This window comes from Hippopotamus amphibius, chromosome 11, assembly GCF_030028045.1.
Source record: "Hippopotamus amphibius kiboko isolate mHipAmp2 chromosome 11, mHipAmp2.hap2, whole genome shotgun sequence".
NCBI classification, from domain to species: Eukaryota; Metazoa; Chordata; class Mammalia; order Artiodactyla; family Hippopotamidae; genus Hippopotamus; species Hippopotamus amphibius.
The window spans coordinates 98,654,718-98,681,921 of record NC_080196.1 but is presented as its reverse complement, the minus strand read 5'-3'; the positions used below and the strand labels follow the sequence as shown (position 1 = coordinate 98,681,921).

The following is a 27,204-nucleotide window of genomic DNA, read 5'->3' as shown; positions in this document are numbered from 1 at the left end:
CATACAAGATTGATCACGTCACTTCTTTGTCCAGCGTTCTCCAATGGCTTCTCATCCTGCTCAGCACAAAGGGCAGAGTTTCTCAAGTGGCCCAGACACCCCAGGGTCCGCCTCCCCATTCCCTCCCATCCTCACTCGCGTACCAGCACGCTGCCCTTGCTCAGTGCCTTCGGCCACACCGGCCCCTCGCTGCTGTTTGAACACACCCCGGATGCTCCTGTCCAGAGCCTCTCCCACTTGTTGTTCCTTCTACTTGGAATGTTCCCTCCGCAGACCTCCTCAGGTCTCTGCTCAAATGTTCTTTATGATCAAGGCCTTCTCTAACCTCCCTAAATAAAATCCTACCCCACCCCCACCCCCGGTGCTACCTCTCTCCTCTCCACTGCTTTGTTTTTTCATAAATAGCGCAGAGCACAAGACACTTTTTTATTGTCTGTCTCCATTTAAATGTAAGATCCTTGAGGGCAGAGCTTCTGTTTTCTTTACTGCTGTTTTCTGGAACAGTGTCTGATGCACAGAAACCACTGAATGAATGTTTGTTGACTGAAAGGAAGGATGGATGGAAGGGTGGATAGATGCTGGATGGATATATTAGTCACATGACCAATGGGTCACTGAGACTGTAATGAAGACATTCATTTCTACATGAGCAATTAAACTCCATCGCAAGTAGGAGCTTCTCACTAACTCGAGGAACAGATAAAAGGAGCACTTTTTTTAATCCATTGAGTTATCATTGGGGTTTGTAGTCTACATCTGCTGGAAACCAGGGAGTGATCCTGCAGCTCCCTGCTCTGGGTCAGGGTAGAATATCCCCACTTCCACCATCTTTATTCCTGTCTGAGAGCACGATACGTGCCCATGTTCTCTTCCCTTCCAGGATCATTCCTATTTTTCTCATCCATCGACCTGAGAACAATATCCCATATGCAACAGTGGAGGAAGAGCTGATTGGAGAATTTGTGAAGTATTCCATCAGGGATGGGAAGGAGATAAACTTCTTAAGAAGAGAATCGGAGGCTGGTCAGAAATGTTGCACCTTCCAGCACTGGGTCTACCAGAAAACAAGTGGCTGCCTCCTGGTCACAGACATGCAGGGTGAGGAGAGCAGCTTGGTCTGGGCTCCAGGGGTGTTGTGGGCCTGGGATGTTCCTGGGGATGGGGAGGGGAGTGGGAGGGAGCGGTCTCCTGGATGCAGGCTGTGAGCACCTTCACCAGCAGAACATGTTACTAATGTCTCATCAGAAACAAAGGGACAAAGGAGCCCAAAATGACCACCTCAATGGAGTAACAAAGTACATTTTAATAATTCATTCCAGTAACACCTTCCCATTACAACAGGTAACCAAAAATTGGCATTCTGTATCCTCAACAGGCACACATTCAGAAGTATATATGAAAATCCAGATGTATCAAAAGATAAAATGTAAGAATTCATTCTTAATAGATGAAAAGGTCTTTCATAGTTGCTTTAGATTGCAAGCTCCCCTGGTGAATTTACAGCGTGTTTTCAATTTATACCCACATTTTGGGGAATACATTTGTCGTATGAAGTGGAGATGTCATCATTACATTTCTCACATAGACAACCCTGAGACAAGCTGTGGTCTGGGGCTTCCCCAAGGCCACCCTCCAGTTTGTTAGTTTCCTGGGCCGACTCCCAGAACTCAGGAAAGCCATTATCTTCATGGTTATGGTCTATTACAGTGGAAAGATACAGACTCAAATCAGTAAAGGGAAGCGGCGCTCAGGAAAGAGTCCAGGAGAGACCAGGTGGGAGCTTCCAGCTGTCCCCTCCTGATGGAGCCATGGGGACAGTGCTTCTCCCCATGGGGTGATATGCTTGGAGCACAGCCAACCAGGAGAGAGCCCCCGAGCCTTGGTGTTCAGAGATTTTACTGCGGACCCGTCACCGCCTGCCCGCGAGACTGACCTCAGTCTCTAGGCTCTTCAGACCCTCTTATCAGAGCTTAGCGGTTACCTCCAAAAAGCTGGGCAAAACCAAATTTAGGCAAAGCTAATCCTTACTGCACACAAATGTTCACGTGTAAGTGTTTGGGAGGAGGTCCCAGGAAACGCTGGTAGGCGATCGAGGAAGTATGGCAGGGAAGGGAAAGAGTCGATAAGGGTACCTTACATCCAGCTACTGCTGTGTATTACTGAAGCTCATGCCTGCTGGGGAAACTCTGGAAAGCTGGGCAGGACACACTTTTCAGAATGATCACACCCACGGAGTGAGAGAGCGGGAGTATTTATACACCAGCTCCCTTTAGTTACCAGCAGAAGGCTGCTCCGGGTGCGGGTGTCAACTCCCCTGCGTTCGTCACCTGCACGTGGGCAAGCCATGCTGCGCACAGTAGGTGCCTGTGATCAGGGAATGTTCTTAAGTCAAGAGATGCTGGTGGCGGTCCCTGGAGGTAGAGCTGTGTGACGGAAGTGGTGAGGGTGCGGGCGATGGGCAGGGCCCCAACAGCTGCTGCCACAGGGGCTCTTCCATTCCTTTTCCTTTCCAAATAATTAATGCTTTAAGGAAATCTGAACTGTAACTGGGTACCTGCTAATGTCAGCCGTTGTCACGTATAAGAATCCCAAGCTCTGTACAGCATGGTGATGAAGAGTAAGAAAGCCTGTGGGTTCTATTTCCTACACCTCTGCTTCCTAGCTGTTAGCCTTGGGCAGACCGCTTACCTCTCGGTGCCGCAGTACTTTCCACACGGGGTGATTGCGAGGATTCGAGTAAGACACTGAGTGCAGCAGTGACACATAGTAAGTGTTCCCTATTTTTAAGAACTTTTGAAATAACCATAGGCATGAGAAGTTGCAAAAATGTTCAGAGAGGTCCCCATGTACACTTCACCCAGCTTCGCCTGATAACACCTTACATACCTACAGCACACTATCAAAACCAGGAGATTCAGGTCGGTACAATGTCATTTACAAGACTGCAGGCCTTCCTTGGATTTCACTAGTTTTTGCCTGCACTCATTTTCCCCTATTTTTGTTTAACCTTCGTAATAACCCTGCCAAAGAGGTGTTATGATCCCCATTTTACAGATGAGGAAACAGAGGCTGGGAGATAATGATCTAATCACCGGCTGTCACTCAGCTAAGAAGAGGGGTCCGAGACTCCAATATGCTTTCTGACCCTGAACCCCAAGCTCTTTCCACTTAAACTCAAATTTGCAAATTCGTGAGATTTCCAAGTATCCCTTAATGTCAAAGTCTCCTGTTAGGCACTTCTCCGAGCCAGCTGGTAAGTGCAGTGTTACAGACTTGCAGGGAAGGCTGATCTGCAAATTGAAGGTAGCCATATCCTCTCACTTTTGAAGAGACTTTGCTGCCACAAACATGGTCTTAACAGACAGCTCTCTTAACTAGACTGTGCAACTTTGAGACTTCCTCACCTTCTCTCCATCAGAGTTAATTTTGCATTAAATACAGTTCTTGTACTGCAAAGCAACACCCGGAACTTCATGCACGGCTAATTTTGCTTCCAGGCGCTAGTAAACAGCTGTAGTGGAACGTTATATCTCCCTGTAAATGACGTGTGCGGTTTAAAGTGTTGGCAAGGTGTCTCATAAGGGTGTTTATTTACTCTCTGCTGCTGCTGGGAAAAATCTTTCTATTGTCATCATTGTAGCACAAGATAACACATCCATTCTCTAAGCAATCTGCATGTTTTATAATTTATTCTTATAAATTTATTTCTTCATTGGCTGAGTTGGGTCTTCGTTGCCTGCTTGCGGTGGCTTCTCTTGCGGAGCACAGGCTCTAGGCTGTGGGCTTCAGTAGTTGCAGCTCTTGGGCTCTAGAGCTCAGGCTCAGTAGTTGTGGCACACGGGCTTAGTTGCTCCGCGGCACGTGGGATCTTCCCAGACCAGGGATAGAATCCATGTCCCCTGCATTGGCAGGTGGATTCTTAACCACTGCGCCACCAAGGAAGTCCCCCACATTTTATAATTTTACTGAGACACTGGAATTAGGACTTAAAAATCCCAAACAAACCCAAGCTCAAGTATCACTTTCTCAGACTCTTAAGTTGTTCTCTCCCTGGTTGCCTTCGCTTGTTGATGGGATTGCGGTGAGTCCTGCAGGTTTGTGGAGTGAAAGGTGAGCCTGTGATTTGGCCCTGAGGTCTGCACACACGACAGACCACTGGGGTTCCTAAGAAGCTGTCACCCACATAACCCAAGAACTCAAATTCTGGAGAATGAACCTGTAATACTGCCTTCTCCCTGCCTTCCATCAGGAACAACCTGTATATGACTGTTATCCCCAACTTGATTTAATAGCTGCACACTGTAATCTAAATTATTATCCTACAGAGACCCTTAAGGACCTTTGAATTGCTGGCAAATTATTAACCCAAGAGAGAAGTTTCCTTTTGAAAATCATTTTACTTTCCCAAACATCAGTGACAGCTGATAACTGTGAGAATCAAGGAAAAGCAATTCCCAAGCTTGAGGACCTTTTGCCAAATGACTCCTTAAAATTGGACTTCTATGCAGCTTAGAGCTGTAATTTTTAAATACAACTTTTCCACGAAACAAGATGTCCAAAGAGGGCATTTGCAATTTGGTGGCTTTTTTTTTTTTTTTGTAAAGCCAAGTTCCTATCATAAAAACGATGTGAAGCATTTCTACATGTTCTAGTTGTTAGCAGCTTTGAAAGAATGAGACGAATTAGTTGCCAGCTGTGAAAGAGGCTTTTAAATGCTTACTGTCTTCCCCAAAGTGCCGTGTCTAATTTCGCTCCCAGGTGCCCTGCAGAAAAGCCGGGCTCTTTGCTTCTGTCTGAACAGCAGCATGGCCTGTATTTTTGCTGCACTCCAGGCAGACGTTGCTGAATCAGAGCATTAACCCTTTAACTGTCCTTTTCTGAGCCTCAGAAAACAGTGCTCATAGGACGGAGACCCATGGAACTAGGTTGCATCAGGCCTGACCCTCAGAGTTGGCTTTTGCCACGGATGCTGGTTCCTTCGTCCACAGCCCAGACTGGCTTTTGTGCCACCAGACCCCTCAGTGAGCAGGTCGCCTGCTGGCCTTGGGGAACACAGTGACCACAGCCTGGCCTGGGTGGGACAAGAGTCAGGGGCCAGAGAAGAGGAGGCGAGACCCAGGTGGCATAGCACCGTGAACCTCGTGCCCTGCCGTAAAAGGCCAGTCACTAGATGGCATGGGTGAGATTAAGGTAGTGGTCCACAGAGTTGGAGCCAGTGCCTACAGCCATGTCCCCAGAGAGGCAGGAGCAGAATAGGTATCTGGTCTGGCAAGGAGGTTCTGGAGAGGCTGGAGACTGTCCATACTCTGGGCATCAGAGAGGATTGCCTTCTTCCAGAGCCAGGTAAGAGAGGATGTACTATTCCACTGCAGAAGGTGACAGCACTCTCGCCCTTCCCCACCTTGCAAGACTTGATTCTCTTTGAATCCTTGGTTCTTTATCCACTCTCCCAACTGCTCCTGCTGGGCGGGTAGAAGCAAAAAGACTCGTGTGTGCTTGGGATTCTACCAGGGATGCCTATGGCTTTTCAGGAACCAGAGGAGGAAGCTCAGGTGGCTGTTCTGTTGATATGGTATTCCTCCCCCCCACCCCCCAACTTCCAAAGGTTTAATGGATCGAGGTTAGGATAAGCATCAAAAGGTTAGACCATGGGGACACACGTCAACACCTCCAGGCCAAGGGTTAAAAGTCTACACGTGACTCAGGAGTGTTTCCCTCGGCCCAAAGCTGACCCAGAAAACCTTCAGTCCTGAATCCGAATGCTATCTTTCTGGAGGCAGGAAGCTGTGTGTCTGGAGTTTGGCCTGGAACTGAACAAAGGCCATCTTGAACTCTCTCACCGTTGAACTTGGCCAGCCCAGCCCACACTCACTGCACCTTCTATTGTACAAAGGCTTCTGCTTTTAATGAAGAATAGGGAACAGACCCGAGCCCAAATCAGAGCATTTCTGGGGAAATAACTCCTGGGACAATTGACAGGCTTCCCTCCATCCAGCAGAGAGGGTGGGCCAGGCAGGTAGTGGGATGTGTCTCTGGAGCTGTCAAGGGCACGTGTTGTAAGGCATCAGACCCTGCTTCTCGCTCCCCTGACCAGCTGCCTCCGAAGACTGTCTTCCCCATTATGTTCGCATAAAGCTGGATGTGCATCTGCAAGGCTGTCAGCTTCTGCCGATGGAAACAAGGAGGAAAGTGTGTGTTTATGCAGGAAGGGAAATGATGGGGCTGACGCTATCCTTCCCTGTGAATAGATGGTCCCTCTTTTGAGGAGCCCCGTGTAACACAAATCCCGTCTTTGCTGTCTCTTCCCATAGGTGTAGGAATGAAGTTAACTGACGTTGGCATAGCAACATTGGCTAAAGGGTGAGTAGAAAAAAACATCAAGTGCATATCACTCATCTCTGGGTTTCCAAACACCTACCGGGCAGATGCTGTTAGGCTGATGTGGGCAGAGGAGATTTCTTATCCTAACTGTGGGTGACAGGTATTCTTGGGATGAATTCAATTCACTTCTCTCACTTACCTAAAATATTTATGGACTTTGTTCTCCCAGGGAAACACATTTGTTTCCTAACTTTGAAACAAATAAAAAATCTGAACACATTTCAAGATTAATTGCTAACGGGAGTGCCATGGGTGGGGGCGGGGCTGGGGAATGCCAGTCATTATTGGGATTTGTTTTAACTAGGAATATGCCATTTTTCTACTCTTAATATCTTCACTATTAGAAGCTTCTTTTAAAATTCTGTTTTTGCAATCGAGTGCAGTGAATTCAACTTGAATATTTTTCATGTATTTTCCCTGTGCTTTTCACCAAAAAGTATTTTAGGCGGCTTCCAGACTCCAGTGGTGATGACTGATTACAGGGGCAAACGGCTATGGGAGGCTGTGGTTCGTGACTTCGGTTGTTGTCGGTGGTGGTGTTTTCCTAACTTAGCACAGGGTGTTGCTTAGCTCACTGTGGGGTGTGCCTGTACGGCACTAACGTAACATTTTACTGGGGTACCTCTTGAACAGACTGTCTCTTCTCACCGCTTTGCTTGACCACTAGTGAGGAGAAAGCAGGCTATTTGTGATTCTTCGTGAAAACAGAGCTCTGGGTTGGAGCCACCATGCTTTCCCCCACTGCTGCTATTGCCACGTACTAGGACTGTTTGTAAGGAGGAGGAAGTGGGGGAGGCAAGTGACTTTTAGAAGGGATGGCTTGTGTTTTAAAGTGGAGAATTTAGTATGGCGGTTTCTCAAACTAAAAACAGAACTACCGTATCACCCAGAAATTCCACTGCTGGGTGTATATCCAAAAAAACTAAAAGCACTAATTCAAGAAGATACATGCACCCCAATGTTCATAGCAGCATAATTTACAATAGCCAAGGTATGGAAGCAACCTAAGTGTCCATCAACAGATGAGTGGATAAAGAAGATACGGTGTGTGTATATAGCTACTCAGCCATAAAAAAGATTGAAATTTTGCCGTTTGCAGCGACATGGATGGACTTGAAGGCATTAGGTTAAGTGAAATAAGTGAGAGACAAATATTGTATATCACTTATATGTGGACTCTTAAAAAATACAACAAACTAGTGAATATAACCAAAAAGAAGTGGACCTGCAGTTATAGAGAACAAACTGGTGGCAATAGAGGAGTAGGGAATTAAGAGCTATGGACTATCAGGTATAAAATAAGCTACAAGGATGTATTGTACAACACGGGGAATGTATGACAACTATAAGTGGGGCATAACCTTTAACAAGTGTGAATCACTGTATTGTGCACCTGTAACAGGTAATATTGTACAGCAACTACACTTCAATTAAAGTAGGCTTTATTATGGTTCGGGTGTGATGAAGCTGACAGGTCAAGAGACAGTTGCCCCTGAAAAGAGCTTGTTGCTCACTGTTCGCCAGGGGAGGAGGCACACCAAGCCCTGGGGGGGCCACATGGGGAGGCACCAGGGTCAGTCAGGAGGCAGAAGGAGTGAGGGGCAAACATGGACAGAGGTTTTATCGTGGTTTTCGAGGGAAGGAGTGGGTGGGGCGGGGTAAGCAATCTTGGAATGGACTAATTTGAAATTTTCCAGCAGGCTCTGTCTGGAGTCATCTGGTACCTGTCCTGGGGTGATTAGGGGAGGTGGATAGTGGTGCAGAGGGTGAGACCCCCATAGAGGGGATGGTGAGAGTGGGCTGTGGATTGGTTAACTGGCATATGGAAGGAATTCTAGATAGTCATTTACTCTCTCTAGGAATCGGCTGACCCTGGGAGGGAGAGGCTCTCCAGGGCCAGCAAAGCTCCAGATGTCAGCGTGTCAGAAACACAATAAAACAGCATGATTGATACAGCTCACTCTCCTCCAGCTGAGAACAACTTAGTTACTTGAGCTTTCTGGTTATTTCAGACCATCAGCATCAGCAGTGCTTTAACAAGTACACTAATTTTCAATTAGCACATGAAGGATGGAGAAAAGTAGAGGGATTTGAAAAACGTGGAAAGGGAACCATTCTTTTAACCTCCAGAAAAATAATCCTGACTCACGAAGTTCTCACCAACTACACAAAAGCTTTTAATTTGGTTTTAGAACAAAGGTGCAGTTTTAACACGTTCCTTCTCAAAATCTGCTCAGGATAATAAAATTCTGTGTTGGAACTATCTCCACGCTCTATCCCCATTGCTGACCAGAGCCCTGTCATGTGGGTCAGGGAATCGGGACATGGCCTTGGGCTTGTGAAGAGAGAACGTCAAGAGGAATGTATGATGTAGTGGGAAAAACAGGGGTTTTAGAAAAGACTTGGGTCCAGATCTCGGTCCTGCTGCTTACTTCTGATTCTCTGAGTGGTAGCCTTGCTTCTTGGTGTCATAGGAATTTTGCCCGTGTGATGAAAAGGGTGACAGTACGTTCTGGTCTGCCCAGGACAGTACCACTTCATGCCTGCATCCTAGCATCTTGTCTGATTAGTCATTTGTCCTGGATAAGTTTCCCCATTGAGAACATATATGGTGCCCCTATTTATGAAGGGCTTTTCCTGGATCCCAGAAGAATTTCCCAAATTAAAGCTTTCCTTTACAGGCTCCATGTTCTTTGCAGGACATTACAAATTCAGGCATCCTCTAGACCTGGTTTGAATGCTGGGTTCTTACCAGCTCTATGGACACAAGACCTGATGTTTTCGAAGCCACTGATGTACAGAATCGGAACACGGGGTTGTCTTGAGGATTCCCCCAGTTCATCTGCATCCAGTCCCTGAAGCTCAGCACGTGCTTCATAAATACTGATTTCCTTCCCCCTGCCTCATGCCTCAGCCTGACCCCAGAGGAGGCAAACTCCATACCATTATTTGGAACAGCTTGCTGCCGAAACAAAGCAGAAACCTGCCCAAGAGGTTTCAAAAACTAAGACAAGCATAAGAGTGATGATTTGAGACAACTTTTAAAAGCATCTTAACAGCTTGCAGGAACCCAGACCATATTTTTTTTTCTCCCAATTTAAGAAGAAACTTTGGTTTTGTTCTCAGCTATAATGTGACTTATGTGGCCTGGGACAGCTGCCCAGCACCCATTAGAGCTGATAGCTAGAGCCCAGTGCAAAATGTTGTCTATTAAGTGTTTACTTACTGCCTCCCTCCTGAGGAGTGGTCAGGGAGGAGGGGTGGGAGAGAAGGAAATTCTGAAGTGTCTGAGAGAGATTAGGTATTAGGAGTATGAGATCATCTAGTCCATTGTGTTTTAAAAACACTTTTATTTAAACTTTTAAGTCACGATTGTTTTTCCTCCAAAGAAACATTTCTTAGAAGCACAGTTTGAAAAACTGATAAAAGGAGGAAAGATAAAAGAGTATACAGGGTGGGGTTTGGGAGATCTTTTTGGAGGCCCCTGGGAGCCGGGTCCATCCCACCTTCTTATTTGCCAAGTGAGGAGCCGGAGGTGCAGGGAAAGGGGGCAGCCTGCTTATAGGTTGCATAGAGCATGGAGTAAGGGGTCCCGAGGGACAGGAGGCGACGTTCTACTGAAGAAACTCTAGTGAAAGTCAATGCTGCAGAATGGAGCCCAGGCAATGGGAGAAACTTGCGAAGGGTTCAATTGCAAAGGCAGCTTACAGACAGGCAGAGAAGTCCAGGTGGGAGGCAATCTCGAACAGCGGAAGGAAAGACTGGGGAGGCTGGCAGATGCCAGAGGGCTTCCGGAGAGCAGGGGAGGAGGTTGGTGGCTGAGCACCTTCTCAATTCTTTTTTTTAATGAAAAACATTAAATTTAATTAGTAATAAAAATGGTAAAATTTAAAATGAGATGCCATTCTCACTTCCCAAACTGGCAAAGATTAAAGATCTGATCATCTTCAGGGCATGACAAAACATGTACTTCCTTATACTGCCAATGAGAGTTCAACTTTCCTGGATGTATTTTTTTTTAAAGCTCTTTATTGGAATACAATTGGTGTACCTCAAAAATTGGCACAACGGTATAAAGTGAATCAGCTGTATTTATACATATATCCCTACATCCCCTCCCTCCCACCCTTCCTATCCTGGCCCTCCAAGTCATTACCCATCAAGTTTATCTCCCTATGTTTGGAACCATCATATGACCCAGCAATCCCACTGCTGGGGATATACCCTGAGAAAACTATAATCCAAAAAGAAACATGTACCACAATGTTCATTGCAGCACTATGTACAATAGCTAGGACCTAGAAGCAACGTAAGTGCCCATCAACAGGTGAATGGATAAAGATGTGGCACATATATACAATGGAATATTACTCAGCCATAAAAAGGAATGAGATGGAGTTATATGTCATGAGGTGGATAGACCTAGAGTCTGTCATACAGAGTGAAGTAAGCCAGAAAGAGAAAAACAAATACTGTATGCTAACTCATACATATGGAATCTAAAAAAAATGGTACTGGGGAACCCAGTGACAGAGCAAAAATAAAGATGCAGATGTAGAGAACAGACTTGAGGACACAGGGTGATGGAGGGGCAAAGGGGAAGCTGGGATGAAGTGAGAGAGTAGCACTGACATATATACACTACCAAATGTAAAATAGCTCGTGGGAAGTTCCTTCTCTTAATTCTTAGCAAGCACCCTGCGCGGGCTTCCTTCATCCGTGCTGGAGAGAGTGGCCCTCTCTCCAAAAGCCTGGGGAAAGGGTGCCCCCGTCCTAGGAAGCAGTGCACCACATAGGTAGCATCACACATGATCTAATAATTGCATTAAAAAGAACACCAGGCATGGATAGGAGGAACAGGAGGCAAGTCTGACTTACGTTAATAACTATTAATAATGATAATAAACTTTAAACCAGGAAGAAAAAAATCTTCCAAATTTAGGGTCCACCCTTTGGCTGGCAGTGGTCAGGATCTTTTGCAGAAAGAGGAGCCACTGAGTCATCAAAAGAAAATATTCCCTATGTCTCAACCTGACCCATATGTTTGGCTGTGGAGACCCCAGACAATAGGACCTGGCTTCTTCTCTTGTTTAGTGAAGTCAGAAGGTGCGATACTATTTTAAGGGTAAATCACTTATAATCTTAGGAAATAGGGGACCGTCCTGACATTTTAATGCAGCTTTACCTGGTGAGCCTTAAAACTGAAGCCTGGCATATTGCCTTGGGAGCCAGGGATAAGAATGCATCACTTGTACCCCAATACCCACAGTCCTTCGGCAGTATTGAGTACCAAAACTTCATGTTGCAAAGTGTGCAAGTACGATTGTTTCAGCATCTAATAGTCCATTTTCTAGGCAGACTCAAGGTACTGATTGGACTGTTGAATATATTTCTGATTTGAAATTGCTTGGCCATTTAGAGTTCTCTGAAGGGAAAATGCCTAATTCCATAACCAAAGACTTGGAAATTTAACCTAATCAAACTAAAATCGGTGTAAACCAACACCTGGGGGGAGCAGAGCTGCACATGTCCCAGTGGGTCCTGCAGACACACACCTGTCCCCGTCCAGCAGTTGAGTTTCTGGGAAGATGGTGATGTTGCAATTCAGCCACCAGAGGGCACCAGAGCCAATGCTTTTGTCCTCTGTAATCCCCAAAAGCTCACATCATGTTGGTGGAAAAACAAAGAAAAGTACCCCGAGCAGATTTCTTCCCAGTCAGTAAGCATTGAGCCAAAAATAGGACGGATATGAATAGCCACAAAGGACCCCCCTCCCGGCGGCTGCCAGCCAGCATCGCGGCTCTACCTTTGGAAGAAAGAACGATAAGGCATAGGATATATAGCATGTGTCAGGCGTCTCTGACGTAGCAACCAAATTCGGGAGACCCTGGACAGAATCACGAATGGCTTGTTCCCGCGGAGGGGCAGATGTGAGGTGCTAAGGGTCCAAATATCAAGGCAGACGCACGGTGAGGACAATTGCCTCGAGAAAGCAGGCTCTCCTGGCATCAATGTGATGTCCTAGAAGCCATGAAAGAGAAGAAAAATTAACACAGCCTCCCACATGCAGTCAGCTGAGTTCCAGAAAAAGGCTCTGCCCTCCATGCCAAGAGCAGCCCACCATGGAGCCTTGTGTTCTATAAGCAGACAGAGGGGCGACAGCCACCTGGGATGCTTAACCCAGGCACAATCCCGACACACCACCAGGCCTGGAGAGGAAGGGATGAAACACACTTGTGGGTGCAGGGAAATGTGATCTACTATTCAAGAGGCACACCCTGACAGTCGGCTCATGAGTGTGCATGTGTGTATGGGGCATGTGCTGCGTGTGTGTGTGTGTGTGGTGACTCTGGGCAGACTATTTAATGCAACGTGTGAATCTGCCAGGAGGGGAGGAAACAAAGGGATTTGGAACAGAATTTCCTGACATCCTTTAAGTGCTTTTCACAGCAGGCCCGTGTCGCTATAGATCCCGGATGTTCTTGCTGACTTGCCGACACCAGGCTTTAGAGGACCAGTCTCCCAGGCCTACGGGACCTAATAAAGGCACTTTCACACCCCAAATATCTGCTTTCCCATTCTGCCACTGTTGTCCCCTACCCTGGAAAGCAGCCTGCATCCCATCTAAATCCGATCAAGCCATTATGTAGCGGAGCTAGTTGGCCAGTGGCTGGTTTATTTGGCCAGTCTTTGCCATCAAGGAGGTCTGAAGGCCTGTGATGAACACTTATTTTCACAATTTTGGTGAGGCGGTCACAACTAGCAATGCTCCCAGTGGGTGTTCAGAGTGTCCTGGGCCCGAGAGTCAGCCGGGACCCAGCCTGTCCGCAGAGTGGGATAGCACGGCACCCTGCCGGCCTCCTGCCCAAAGTTGTACAAAAGACAGTTCTGTTGAAGTGACTGGAGTGGGAGCCGTGGGGTTCTTCCCACTCGCCAACACTACTAACTAGTTATCCCCCTGCCCAGTCCATCCCCGGGACCAGAGGGACACAGCCAGGCCCCTAGTCATTTGTCTTCCAGATTCAGAGATCAGTCTGAACTGAAAGAAAATCTGGAAAGATGGATGGACTCCAGATCGCCCCCTGCAGGACAGCCTGGTAGACAGCGGGGGGAAATGAAGGATGAGGACGTGATGGCCAAGAGGCAGGAGTCACAGAGTGCCTGAGAGGGTAGGGCTGGGTGAAGACCAGAATCATCTGGGAAAAAGCTACAGTGCCTTCAGGAAGGTCTAAGCTAAATGCAGTGGTGGCGCTCCAGGTTACAGGCATTGAAGAGGGAGGTGCTGCTAGACAAAGGCATGGGGGGTGTGTGTGTCTAAAGGGAAGGAGCCTGCAGAGGCACAGACTGAGGGGCTGAGTGGAGTACGTTCCCGAGGAGAGGCCCCTCCCTGTGGGTTTCAGGGCTTGTCCCAGGAGGAAGGCCCTGCAGTCAGCATCATGCAATCCTGAACACGCTGAAAATGTGGCCTCCACCCCACTCTGGACGTCAGAGCAGGTGCTCTTCTGATGGTGACATCTCGGTGGAGATGCTGATGCTCTTGCTTTACCTGCCGGGCCCTGTGGCCCTGAAGGGGCTCCCCGTGTGCAGGTAGAATGAGGATGGGGCGTTGGGAATCGGACCTCAGGGGCCTAGGACAACGGATGAATCTCAGACTGCCTGTTTCATGGCTGTCCTGTCCCCAGTGTCCCCTCCTTGGCTCTCTTGGGTCCCGACTTCAGTTTTCATTTCAGATATTAAAGCGAGGACTGCATGCTTCCTGCATAGCCGTGGGGATGGGCCTTATGGCCGCAAGAGTGGACCCGTAGTAGGCAGCTGGGTCCCCTCGTCCTCAGGGCTCACATCACAGAGACCCCCCGGATTTGGGGTGCTTTCAGAATCCGTCAGAGCAGGAACCTGGCAGGTGGGCGGGGCTGCTCGAATGCCCTTGCCAGTGGAAGCAGAGAACCAGGCTGCGGGCGTGCTTTGCCCTTCTTTCTCCTTTGCATCTTCTGCTCTCTCCCGGCCTGGGTGGATGGCAGGGGGGCAAGTGCCAGGGCTTGTTTCCATGGAGGCACCATGGCTCTTGCTTCATGGAGGCCCGAGGGAGGGGCTGTGGAGGCGGTGAGAAGGGCAGAGGGTGGGCAGGCCAGGCAGCGAGGCTGGCAGAGAGGCGGGCAGCCGCGGGAAGGAGCGGGGTTTGTTCTAAGGGAGGTGGAGCCTTTCGAGCAGTTCTGTGATTGTGACCATGATCTGACCCCCCCCCCGCCCCGGGGTGGCCGTGGGAGACCCGCGGACAAGGCAAGAAGCAAGGACGACCACTAGGAGGCCCTGGCGACAGGCTGGCTGAGACGGTGGTGGCCGGACCGGGGTTCCCATGGTGTTGGGTGCTGAGGGCACCTGTCTAGAGGGAAGAAGGTCAGCTTGGAGACAGGTGCAGAATACAACTTCTCTGGGAAATGGATTTGGTCACGTTACATCGTCCTCACCCCCGAAGAGCCCAGTGACTCTTACAGTAGCATTTTTCAAAGTGGTCGTATGAAAACAAGACAGCCGTTGTCAAATAATTTGCGGAAACCCCAGCTTGAATAAGTGTAGGAGGTTTCTTTCGTGTGAGAATTCATAGGGTCTTCAAAGAGCTGATGTGTATTCTGAATGCCCAAGGGGGCAGGGGAGAGATTATATGGCATTTTTCAGTGTTTACACCACAGAATTATTATTTTTTTCAAAGCATCTTGTGGGACTCTTGTCCCTCGGAACATACTTTGGGAAGTATGGACCTGCCCACAGGAAGGATGCATAGCATGGCTTATGGCCTTCCACAAATGTCCTCCGGCCTCGTCTCTCCCCAGGATGCCTGCTCTTGCTCAGAACATCCTCTGAACTTTCGTCCATGCTGTTCCCCCTGCCAGATAAACCCAGAGCCATTATTCCTCCATGAAGCATCCCTGGAACCCACCAGGCAGTGGGAAAAAATTGCATCCCTGGGTTACCGAAGCCCTTTATCATAGCGTAATGTAATTTGTTCATGTGTCTGCTTCCTCTGCAAGATGCCACCTTTCTAGAAAAGAGCCACATACCTTATTAGTCCTTTTTAATCCCCCTACAATGTCTGCCATACAGCTGGTGCCCAGTGAATGAAGAAATAAGTGAACAAACATGAAGAAGTGGAGGATATTGATGGAATGGCAGAATCATTAGCTAGTTCCAGAGCGGGTGGCTCCCTTAGTGCCACATATAGGTGACAATTGAGTCTACCTGTTCATAAATTCAGCCCTGGCTTTATTTTGCACACAGACATGACACACACACACACCCAAACGAGGGGATTCATTTCAATTCCTCCCCTCCATCCTCAACCTGAGTTCCATGTCCTTTTAGCCATTCCTCATAAATTAAAAGTTTCTTTAGAAAAGATCTCAAACTAAAACCTATTATAAATAGCTTCTGGCTTGCTTCTAAAAGGGTTCCCAACATGTGGGGATTCTCTATAGGGTTTTCTTGTCTCAGCAAGTTTTCTTTAAACAAGTCCTTTATTAAGCCACAGGAGAGCCTTGCACCACTCCCGTCCAAGGGGCAAGATGTTTAAGAAAAGACTCCATTGGATGATGTTCAGGAGAATAAATTTATTGTTTCAGGCCTGGCAACTGTGGGAGAGGATGGAGAAGTTAAAGTGATGGGCTAGAAAATTATACTAATTTGAGGATAAGGATAAAAAGATTCAGTTAATAAAATTCAATAGAACTACGGTTTCTAAAAATGGAAATGTGTGAGAAAGCTCTCAAATACAAGGTTGTTTTTGCCATTGTATTAGAGTCCTCGAGCTTCCAAAACAAATTATCACACACTGCGTAGCTTAAAACAATAGAAACGGGTCCTCTCCCAGTTCTGGAGGCCGAAGGTCCATAGTCAAGCAGCGGGGTTGGTTTCTCCTGGAGGCTCTGAGGGAGAATGTATCCCCTTCCCTCTCCCACCTTCCAGAGGTCTTTGCATCCTCAGCTCCCATCTCTGCCTCCGTTGTCATGTGCTATTCTCCCTGTGTGTCTAGACCTTCTCTTCTTACATAGATGCCAGTAACATTGGATTAAGGGCCAGCTCTACTCCAGTATGACCTCATCTTAATGATACCTGCAATGACACTATTTCCAAATAAGACCGCATCCTGAGGTTCTGGGAAGGACATGACTTTGGAGGGGGGACACTATTCAACCCAGTACATCCATCCAATGAGATCAACAATGATGAGTGTCTGCAATGGAGACCTTACTGGAGAGATGTCATGATGCTTCACATCTGTGGTCCCTTCCAGTCCTGAGGGTGGCAGATGGTACACGTGGCATGCAAGGTGGACCACAAGCAGGAAAGTCTCTATCTCCCATTTCTTGGGTGTACGAGCACTTGGTGTAATTGAACTCATGTCCTTTGGAAAACTCTGGGTTAACTGATCTAGGAACACAAAGAATGTTGCCCTATTTTCTTCCCAGGCAGCAGCAATGGCTGTGAGTTTGAGAGAATAAGAGGTCAAATAGAAGCCCAGCATCCCTGACTGAGATAGAGACCAAATTGAGAAAGGAGAAAGATTTTTAATTCTGCAGATGTTAGGTAGCAAAAATAGTCTACACTTGAGATAGCTGAGGAGGGATGTCCCATATTGCCTGGGAGGCCCATTTGAGAGTCCAAAATTAGATGGAGAGAGGAAGGGAAGTTTAGCAGTGTAATCTGGAGATGCCCTGGGCCAAGATGAGGTAGCTCTGAGAATGGGGCCAGCATCCATTCATTTGTTCCCTGGACCTTTATTGAAAAGCCTCCCTGGGCAGGTATTCTGGGCATAAAGTAGTGTCCTGGGGGAGATCACAGTCTGTGCACTGGAAGGCATACCCTGAGTTCTGAGAAGTGGATGTAGTTCTCACAAGCGGATACAGGGAAGAGGTTGGAGAGGTTTCTTATCATGGTGTGAGAGAGGGGAGGCTCCACAGAGATGCACTCAAGCTGGGGCTTGAAGGAATTTAGGGGCTGAGTTAGGGGCTCCTTGACGTCACTCTAGGGCCTTGCCCCGCCCACGCACAGGCTTCTGTAGTAAAATCGGCTGCAGTCTCTGCTGCCTACTCGGCTTCCCCTGAGGACTCTGAAGAAGGCACCAGATTCCTGGGAAGAGATCTGGGCTCCCAGAGGCTACTCAGGAGGGCAGACCCAGCTGGGCTGCCCAGAAGTCCTGTTCCCTTGTCCCAGACTCGGCCATTTCCATTTCAGTGGGTGAGAACCATGGTATAAGGGCTCACTTGTTCACAGTATCACACACTTGACCGCCAGGCTGGGCCTGAGAAGCGACCAGCGAATTTTCTGGGAGGTTGCAGTATGAATTAGTGATTCTTGTCTGCAGGGACTAGGTGCTGTCTGAATGTTTAGAAGCCCCAAGGCCGCCTTAGACTGATGGCTGTGACTTGTTTCCAATGTACTTAAATAGGGAGGCTGCCCTTGCCTTTGATCCTAGTTTGAGAAGCTCAGGAATTGGTGTGACACAAGCAGGGCCTCCCCAGCAGGAGGATGGGATTATTCCACCTCGTCTGACAATCACAGATAGAGGTGGCCTTGCATCTCTCCAGGGCATGCTGGGGCACCAAGGAAATGCAGGCAGGCTGTTTCAGCCGTTCTTATGATCTCCTGCAGGAGAAGAAAGAGATGTAAAGATGACATGGTTGACAGTGGCATTTTTTTCTACCCTTCTAGAGTCAACACCTGTCTTGGGCTGACTTTTTCTTTAACGAGGGAGTTTGGCTTTTAAAAACTGAGTCATTTTTCACAAGAAAATGCAGTGTGGGCTCCCAGAGAGGTGGGGAAGAGCCGTTTCTCTGCAGGGAGGAGGCAGGGACAGGCTGGATTTCTAACAAACACGTCAGGATGGAGCTGCTCACTGATGCTTTGGTTTCAGAGATGAAAAAAGTCTTTCACGCCCTTAACAGCCTAAAACCCAGCTTGGATTTCCTAGGGAAAAGCACACAAGTCCTAACTCATTCATTTCAGGCTGGTTGGCCTTTATGGTTTCTGCCAGCAAATGAAGGAGGCCCAGTTTCTTGAATCATATTGGATTCAGCATGATGCCAGCATTGCAGACTTTCTTTTGCCAATTGGTGTTTGGCGCTATTAATCAAACATGGCAGAATTCACTCACACCCAGCAGGACTGGCTTCCTAGGTGGGCAGCCTGTGTGGTCCCACAAGGCCCTGCACTCAGATGGGCCCTGGGCTTCATTTAATGCATGTTCTGCTATTGTTATCTTGAAAGTCTTAATAATTATTGCCGAAGGAACCCATGTTTTTGTTTTGCACTGGGCCCTGCAAATTGTGTCGATGGTCTCGTATGCCGTCCACACCCGCGCATCTCCTTTTTACCAGGCAAATCCCGTATCCTTCTATCTCAGCTTCAGCATCCCTTTCACAGGAAGCCTCCATCAGCTGCACCAGTTATAACCTTGACAGTTATCATACAGCCTGGCCAACCTTAATTGAACGTCATTGACTGTGTGTCGTGCACAGATCTAGGCGGTTTGTATGGATTTCTCATTTCATCCTCTCAGCAACCCTTCAACCAGCTTTCTTGCTGGATCTTGGAGATTTGGGGGTGTGGGCACTTGTCCATTCAGGAGGACACTTACCTCCTGGGATCGAGATGTGAAAACAGTCATTGACGATTTGAATAGGAAATGTCCCAAAAGAACCCAAAGGAACAGCCCCTGAGACCACTTCAGGTGAGAGGTCAGCAGGGTCCCTCCGGCAGCTCAGATTCTCCTCCTGAGGAGAAGGTGCGGTGCCGCCGGAGAGAGCCCTTCAGTTCTGCGAGGAAGGCTCAGAGGGCTGCGCCCTAGTCTTTTCTCGCACACCCACCTGCTTTGCTGTCTCAGGCAGCTGCACAGGTTCTCAGCCTAAACTCCTTCAGTGATAAGTGGAAATCTAAGCTCAACTTCTTTTAGCCCCAAAGTTCTAGATTTCCTTATTCAGAACATCTGGGTGGGATGGGGTGACTTCAGATCACCAAGAGAGATGGTCCAGCACTAGTCACTATGACTAATAAATAAATTAAATAAATAAAATGCTACAAAATGCTGACATAGCAGAACCGTCAACCCCTAGAACATTTGTCTGATCATAATTCATGGTCTTTACTGCACATGCCAGTTGGCCTTTGCCTTTACTTCGTCCCACAGGTCTTCTTCTATCAATCGTTGTATCAACCATTTGGCCATTCTTGCCTAAAGTAGGAATGAATATATTTTCTGCACACTGTGAGTTTCCCTGTTGAAATGTTTCTTTTAATACTGATGAAGTGCCCTGTTTTAAAATATGGTTTCCCTCCACCCAAACGCACAGGTACAAAGGATTTAAAGGCAACTGTTCCATGACCTTCATTGATCAGTTTAAAGCGCTACATCAGTGTAACAAGTACTGTAAAATGCTGGGGCTGAAGTCTCTTCAAAACAACAGCCAGAAACAGAAGAAACCAAGCCTCGGGAAAAGCAAAATGCAGCCAAACTCCACAACTGTGAAGAAGATGGCATCTGGGACCCCAGCAGAAAAGAAGACCTAACATCTCCTGTTAACTAACGGTCACCGGCTGGCAGCACACAGCCTTGTGAGCAGAAATCTGAAAACACCCTGGAGGGAATGTGTAGCCTGCAGAGAGCAGTGTGACAATCCTTATTCCCAGCTGCCTGAGCTCCGAGCTGCTTCCAGAACCGCCACCTGCTGTCTTCACTGAGATGATTTCAGAGAGGATTTGTGACCAGACTTATGGAGAGATGGAATCCATTGTCAGTCTCAAAGAAGTCCATCTTTGTCTACACCTTTAGCCTTTGTACCGACCTCACATTGTGTGTCTGTTTGTGTATTTGCACTTGGTTGTCTTGTCACAGACGTGGTCCTGGGCAGGGTCTGTCCACAACCCCAATCTTCCCCACCCCCCTTCCTAACCTTGGAATTTCTAGACACATCCAGATGCTATACCAACAGAAAAGGTGAATTCCGTCCATCACTGGGTCAAGCTGTGGCACAAGAGTGGATTATGCTATAGTGGCTGGAGGGGGGCTTCCGAAACGTCAGGCCATGTCCCATCATTACTCACATATCTGGTTATAATGTTCTGTTTAATTAAATTCATCTTTAGACAAAGAGTGTGAGATACCTGTGTTAGCACAGACACTTGTTCTTTAGAATTTGTGCCCAAGTTCACATTTCCCCAGGATTAGTAATTTAGTAATTTCCCGGTACATCTACTGGAGCACAGAATAACTGCATCTGTGTCTTTTCCCCATTCTTATAAACACTACTTCTGGTTTGATCCACTTTCTACTTTGCTTTCTAAATCCAAGCTCCCTAAACCCAGGGCTGCCCCTTGCAGGATTGCTCTGGAAGATGTGTACAAATCCTGGCTGGACACACAAGCTCACAGGGTCCCAGCCCCTCCCATGCATTCCACAGGGGCCTCCTTCCTACCAGTCTGGGTCCTGCCCAGCTGTGGGGCAGAATGGCCACAGCAGTTCACATTGGGCAAGAGGAACCACTGTAAAGACAGCTCAGGGACTCTTCCATGCACCCCAAACTGTGAGAACGTCTCAAGCCCCAGCGTCGTGCTGTTGTTATTGTCTGATTAATAGACTCTTTCTTAGAGCAGTTTTAGGTGTACCAGAAAATGAGTGGGAAGTACAGAGAGTTCCCACATGACCCCGTAACCCCCATTCCCTGTTTCCCCTATTATTAGCATCTTAGGTTGGTGTGATAGGTCTGTTATAACTGAGGAGCCAATATTGATACATTGTGATTTATTAAAGGCCGTAGTTTACACTGCAGTCCACTCTTTGTGCTCACACTCTTCGGGCTTTGACCCACATACTGTGACATGTATCGACCATCACAGCATCACCCAGCGTCATTTTGCTGCCCTAAAAATTCCCTATGTTCCACCAATTTCTCCCTCCTTCCCCTGAGACCCAACTCCTGGTAGCCACCGGCTGTTTTACTGTCTCCATAGTTTTGCTTTTTCCAGAAGTCACGTAGGAGGAAACCTACAGGATTTTCAGATAGCTAGCTGTTTTTAAAGATGATTCAACTACTCCCTGACCAGGGCGGGTTGTTAGGCCTCCTCCTCAGAGGAGCCTCCTCAAATTGAAAATGGACACGAACCCCCTGGGCTCTTGTGAAAATGCAGGCTCTGATTCGGTGGGTCTGGGGTGGGGCCTGAGACTCTGCATTCCCATCACACGCGCAGGAGATCTGCGTGCTGGCCCAGGACCACACTTAGGAGGGATGTCTAGAAACAGGGAGGAGGGTCCTAGAATGTTGAGGGAGGTGACTAGGCCCCTGGACTTCAGACAGTCGTTGGGTGGAGGAGGCACCCAGTTGCTTCAATTCTGGGAGGCAGCAGCTTGGGGACAGAGAGAAACACAGCAGCCTGCACAGTATGGGGTGGTCGCTGGGTACAGGCTGTCCTGGGGCAGCGGCTTCCACAGGAGACTCCCGGATGCTTCCGCTGGAAAATGCTACTGTCCTCGGGCATGCGGTTTAGATAAAAAAAGAGAACATAGATGCAATTTTTGTTTTGAAAAGAGATTTGGAGAAAACACTTCAGCTAGGCACAGCTCATCGTTTCAGAAAATCTGCCATCTCCAGCTTTTCTCCTGAAGTGACTCCCCCTGGCTGCAGGTCACAAAATGCTCATTTTTCTACGAGGCAGCCTGTAGCCTGCTTTCCCCGCAGAGATCCTACAGATGCATTTGGCAGTGGAGTTCTAGAAAGTTCCATGAGAACAAAAAAGCGCAGGGCATATTTTAATTGAAATGAGTGTATACACATCAGTGTGGGTGTGACCAAAGACCCTGTCTTTGGGGATAATTTGTAATTATAAAAATATCAACACAAGTGTTCAAAAAATTATGGAAAGGTGCAGAATAAAAAGTCAAAGTCATCTTGTAACCCCGCCTCCCCCCAAGCTGGCTTTGAATTTGGACTTGGAGAGACAGTTGAAAGGAAAGGATTTTCTCCCAGCTTTGGCATTTTGCAGGCAGCCCATGGGGTGGCTTGGATGGTGCTCTCCCTGCCTCCTTTTATGGACGTTTAGATTATTTTTCCAAGCGCCCTTATTGTTTATCGTAATTGGATTTCATCTGTTTAGAAACATTTGAAGGACCAGGGACAGAAGGGGTGCCCGCGGTGGGATTTGTCCCAGCCAGCACTCCCAGGGATGGCCTTTGTGGGGCTGTGTGGCCATCTGTCCAGCCACCCAAACCCTACCCTTCTGTTGGGAGATGAATGGCAGTTTTCCTCGCACACACAAACAACAGGGTGAGTGTGCCTTGAGCTGTTACAGCAAAGGAGTGTTTCTGGGGTCTCAGAAATGCCTACACCCATTGCCATTGTTCTAGCTTACTTTACACCACATCCAGTTTCCATGGTTTTTCCTGTATGTCTCCAGAAGTGTGAGATATGAGGAGGTCTGTGAACATATCGAACCCTCAACCCAGGATGGAGCTGGGACAGTCTGGTGGGTCCAGCTGAGGATTTGATGCCTGATGCCTGCAGGGTGGTCATACACACGCAAACATCTCCGTTTCCTAAAGGACTGGACAGTGGAGCTCTGTGAAGGGCAGATGACAAAAACAAATGAACCCACATTAAAGTGGGTTTGTGTTTTCAGCAGCAGGTTGGTCGCTAGTGAGGGTGGCAGAGAGATGAGGACTTCTTGCCAGTGGCAGCCTGTTCTGGAGAGGTCTGGTTTGGGATGCTTGGCTGGCTAACCCATGGGACTATTTCATGTTATCTTGTTGTACTAGAGCCTCCCCAAGCATGCTTCTGATAAGCCTCATGATAGCAAAGGGTGTCCATAGGATCTTATTAAAAAGGATGCCGAAAGAAGTAACAGTTATTTTCTAATCATAAAGTACTCTCTTTTCTAAATATACATTCTGTTTTGTGTGTGTGGGGGGCATGTGTTCAACTGCTTGCAGATGGGAGGAGCTGGCCTTGGCCCGGTCCTGGCTTTGCTTCCTTTGTGTACACTCTGCTCCACTGGTCCAGCGTGTGCAAAAGTGAACAGATGGGAGTTTCTCCCCCATTTAGATCTGCAGGTGCCACGTGGGCTTAAATAGTTCTAAAAAATCAAAGAGACGCAAAAACCTCTTCTGCCTTCCAGCAAAGGGTATGTTTTCCAACTCTCTGCTATAGCAGCTCTGAAATCCTCTGAGAACCAGCATGTCCTAAAGTGTTCTATAAAAGCTGAAAGGCAAGATGGACCGCCAGGTTCATCTGTGTGGTCATGTGAGCACCGCCTTCAGCTTGACAGATGCAATGAACAAATATTTAAAGTACAAATAGTGCCACAAGACCAAGAATTTTTAAAATTCTATTTTTTGTGAGAGGCCCACATGGACCCAGGTAGAAATCATCTAGAGGCTTTTTTCAAACATTACATGTTCTTTATCAGATATCAAGAAAAGCCGGTCTGTCAGGTTCTTAGGGACGCAAATTTTCCTTTTAGTACCTGAAGCAATTCTGATGGGATGTCTCACCTCCATCTTCCTCTGCAGCCCATCCCTTCCTCTTTCTCCATCTGCCTCTGCATGGATGGTAAGGTAGTGGTTGCTTCCCAGAGCTACGTTGTCCACAATACTTTCTTTGGTGTCTGTATTAGTTTCCTGGGGCCGCTGTAACAAAGGACCTCAAACTGGGTCACTTGCACAACAGAAATGGATTGTGTATTGTTCTGGAGGCTGGAAGTCCTGTCTCGAGGTGTAGGCAGGGCCATGTTCCTTCTCACGGTAACAGAGGAGGCTCTGTTCCAGGCCCCTCTCCTAGCTGCTCATCGTAGTTCCTTGACCTATAGCAGCATGGGTCTAATCTTCACGCGGCGTTCTCCCCAAGTGCGTGTCTGGGTCCACATTTTCCCTTTTTATTATAAGGACACCAGTCATACTGGATCCGGGCCCTTTCTAGTGACCTCATTTTGACATGATTACCTCTGTAAAGGCCCTGTCTCCAAAACAGGTCACACTCTGAGGTCCTCGGGGGTTAGGACTTCACCATATGAGTTTTTGCAGGGACAATTCAAACCTGTGTCCTTGTCTCTCGCACAGGAGAAATGGGACTGTTGCTCCCTTGAGCTGTGCAGTGGATCAGCTGTGAATGTGAGGACTGTCACACCCAGACGTATTTATACACCGACTCCCAAATTAGTATCTCTCTGAACTCCAGACCCATCTGTGTAATGGCTTCGTCGGCATCTCCATCTGAATTTACAACTGGAGTCTCAAACCTGTGCAACACTGAGCTCTTGACTTCCTCCTAGATCTGCTGCTCCAGCATCTTCCTCATCTCAGATAATGGCAACTCCATCCCTCCAGCTCATCAAGCCCCAAACCTGACAGTTATCTTGTCTCTTCTCTTGCCATCATGCACCACATCTAGTGCATCATCATATCCCATTCCCTTCCCTTTAAGTGTATCCAAGATCACCTCTATCCCTACCTCCTTGGCCCAAGGCACCATCACCATCCATCTGGCTTTGTGCAGCAGCCCCCTACCTCGTCTCCTGAATTCTGGCCTTGTCCCCACTGCAGGCTACCTGCAGCAGAGCAGCCAGAGTGATCCTGTTAAAACCAAAGTCGGAGTAGAACCTTCTTCTTCTTAGAACTTTCCAACACTCAAACAGCTTCTCTGCTGTCTCAGAGTAAAGGTCAAATCACTACAAAGGCCAATGAGACCCCACATAATCTCCCAGGTGCCTCTCTAACCTCATCTCACTACTTGTCCATTCAGGTCCAACAGCACTGCTCTTGTTCTTTGAACACTCCTGCCTCAGGGCCTTTGCACTTCCTGTTCCCTCTGTCTGAAATATTGCTCTGCAGATATCTGCCACCTTTTTCAGGTCTTTGCTCAAAAGTCACCTTCTCAGGGAGTCCTTCCCCAACCACTGAGTTAAACTTGCAAGATCCCTCCCTGATTCCCCTTATCCCCCTCTGGGCTTTATTTCTATAGCCTTTATCACCATGTGATATAATATACATTTCAATTGTTTTAAAATTGTCTGTCTCCCTTGCATCAGACTATAAGTTCCCCGAGGGCAGGATTTTTCTTTTTTTCTGGTTTATTCACCACTGCATCCCAATACCTAGAAGATTTCTGGCACAGAGAAGATTCTTTGATATGCATTTGTTCACTGAATGAACATCTCTGACCCACCACTGCTGGTGTTCTCCTCTGATGGAGAAGTAGGGCATTCTTATTTATGTCAGTGTGATATGACTAGCATCTCTAGCTTCTTTTGATACCTTGGCATGAGCCTATTTGGCTTGAAAACCCTTCTAAAGCAGGAAGGCAGTGTGGTGAGTAGTGAGGCATCCAGTCTCCAACCAAAGAGACTGGGGCTCTGGTCTTGGTTCTAACACTTCCCAGCTGTGTGAGCTCAGCGAGTGATGACTTAATCTCCCTGAACCCAACTCCCTCATCTGATAAATTGTTACTGAACCAAACTCAGGTCCTCTCGCCCTTGTGTGGTAAAGGTAATCTAATGACACTGGGTTGTGGGAAAGGAAAGTACAGCATTTATTGCAAGGCCAAGCAAGGAGTACAGGCAGCTCATGCTCAAAAGACATGCTGGATTTCAGGGAAAGGTTTTTAAAGACCGGGTGGGGGAGAGTGTTGTGGGGTACATCATCAGCTCGTGGACATTTTTCTGATTGGTTGGTGGTGAGGTAATCGAGAGCCAACATCCTCAACTTTCTGGTTCCAACCACTCTGTGGTCTGCATGCTGGTGGTCAGCCAGCAGTTAATTTCTTCCACCTGGTGGGGTTTCACTCTCTGTATAATAGCTCAAGAATATGGCTTGGAACACTATCTATCACCCTTGAGGAGGAACTAAAAATTCTTGACTTTGTTTTATGACTAAACTCTTATTTTCTCTTGCTTCACTGCTTTCCTTTGTTTCTGCATTTCCTCACTTCTCTGACTAAATGTGCTCTTTGGAACTTGGGGGCTAAAGTTTTTCTACAAATAAGGGGCAGAGGACACAGCAGGGTCCTCTCAGTTACAAAATGAGTGTAATGATACCTAACTTGCAAGGATATGAGAATTAATTGACAAATAAAAAGTAACTGACCTAGGGTGGCATTCAATAAATATGAATCATTACTACAACTACCAAGCTTTTATATACTTTTTAGCTTGAAGTTATTTATAAATAGCTATATCATTCCTAATAGACAAATGAGTTTCATAAATCATTCTACTACTTACTAGGGGAAAACAATGCAATAAAACATCACCTAAAAGTGACCTACAACTGTAAATAAAAACTGTATTTTTCCTTATCATTGATATTGAGAAAAGAGGAAAGTGAGAAGAAATCATGTCATATGTATTTTTTTCAGGGTTCAGTTTTCAAGTCATTTCACAATGTTTTATCAGTCGTGGGCTATACGGGGGGTGGGCAATTAATAATTTTGCTGCATGTCTGTTAAAACCCTCACTTTCAAGCATCAAAGAGCTGTTGCTGCCTAAAAAAATGGTCCAGGAATTGCTGACAAGCCTAGTTGCATTATCTTCCTGCTGTTTTCAGATAAGCCCAGCTTTGATCAATGGCTCTTCCAACCATCAGTTCCTCTTTCATCTTCCTTTCTGGAAGAGGTGAATTTTGAGCAGGGCATAAAAGCAAGTGATACATGAACAGAGAGAAGAAAGGAAGGTAGCCCTATGGGGAGAATCTCAAGAGCCAGGGTTCAGAAGCAAGCACAAGAAGAGCATCCTTGGGTGCCCCCAAGCAAATTTGCCTGGAAACACAGGAGGTTCCCAATTGAATAGGGAGAA

At 47.3% G+C, this 27,204-nt stretch overlaps 1 protein-coding gene across 1 annotated transcript in view; it reads left to right on the top strand.

Annotated features, from left to right (window-relative positions):
- ALPK2 (alpha kinase 2) overlaps positions 1-21,234 on the top strand; it is an 80,342-nt gene extending 59,108 nt beyond the window's left edge. Inside the window, exons 8-10 of the mRNA XM_057699255.1 lie at positions 881-1,098; positions 6,312-6,360; positions 19,722-21,234. Of these exons, the coding sequence (XP_057555238.1) occupies positions 881-1,098; positions 6,312-6,360; positions 19,722-19,938 (484 nt within the window). The 3' untranslated portion in view covers positions 19,939-21,234. The remainder of the gene's footprint in view (positions 1-880; positions 1,099-6,311; positions 6,361-19,721) is intronic.
- Positions 21,235-27,204: the final 5,970 nt, after the last annotated feature.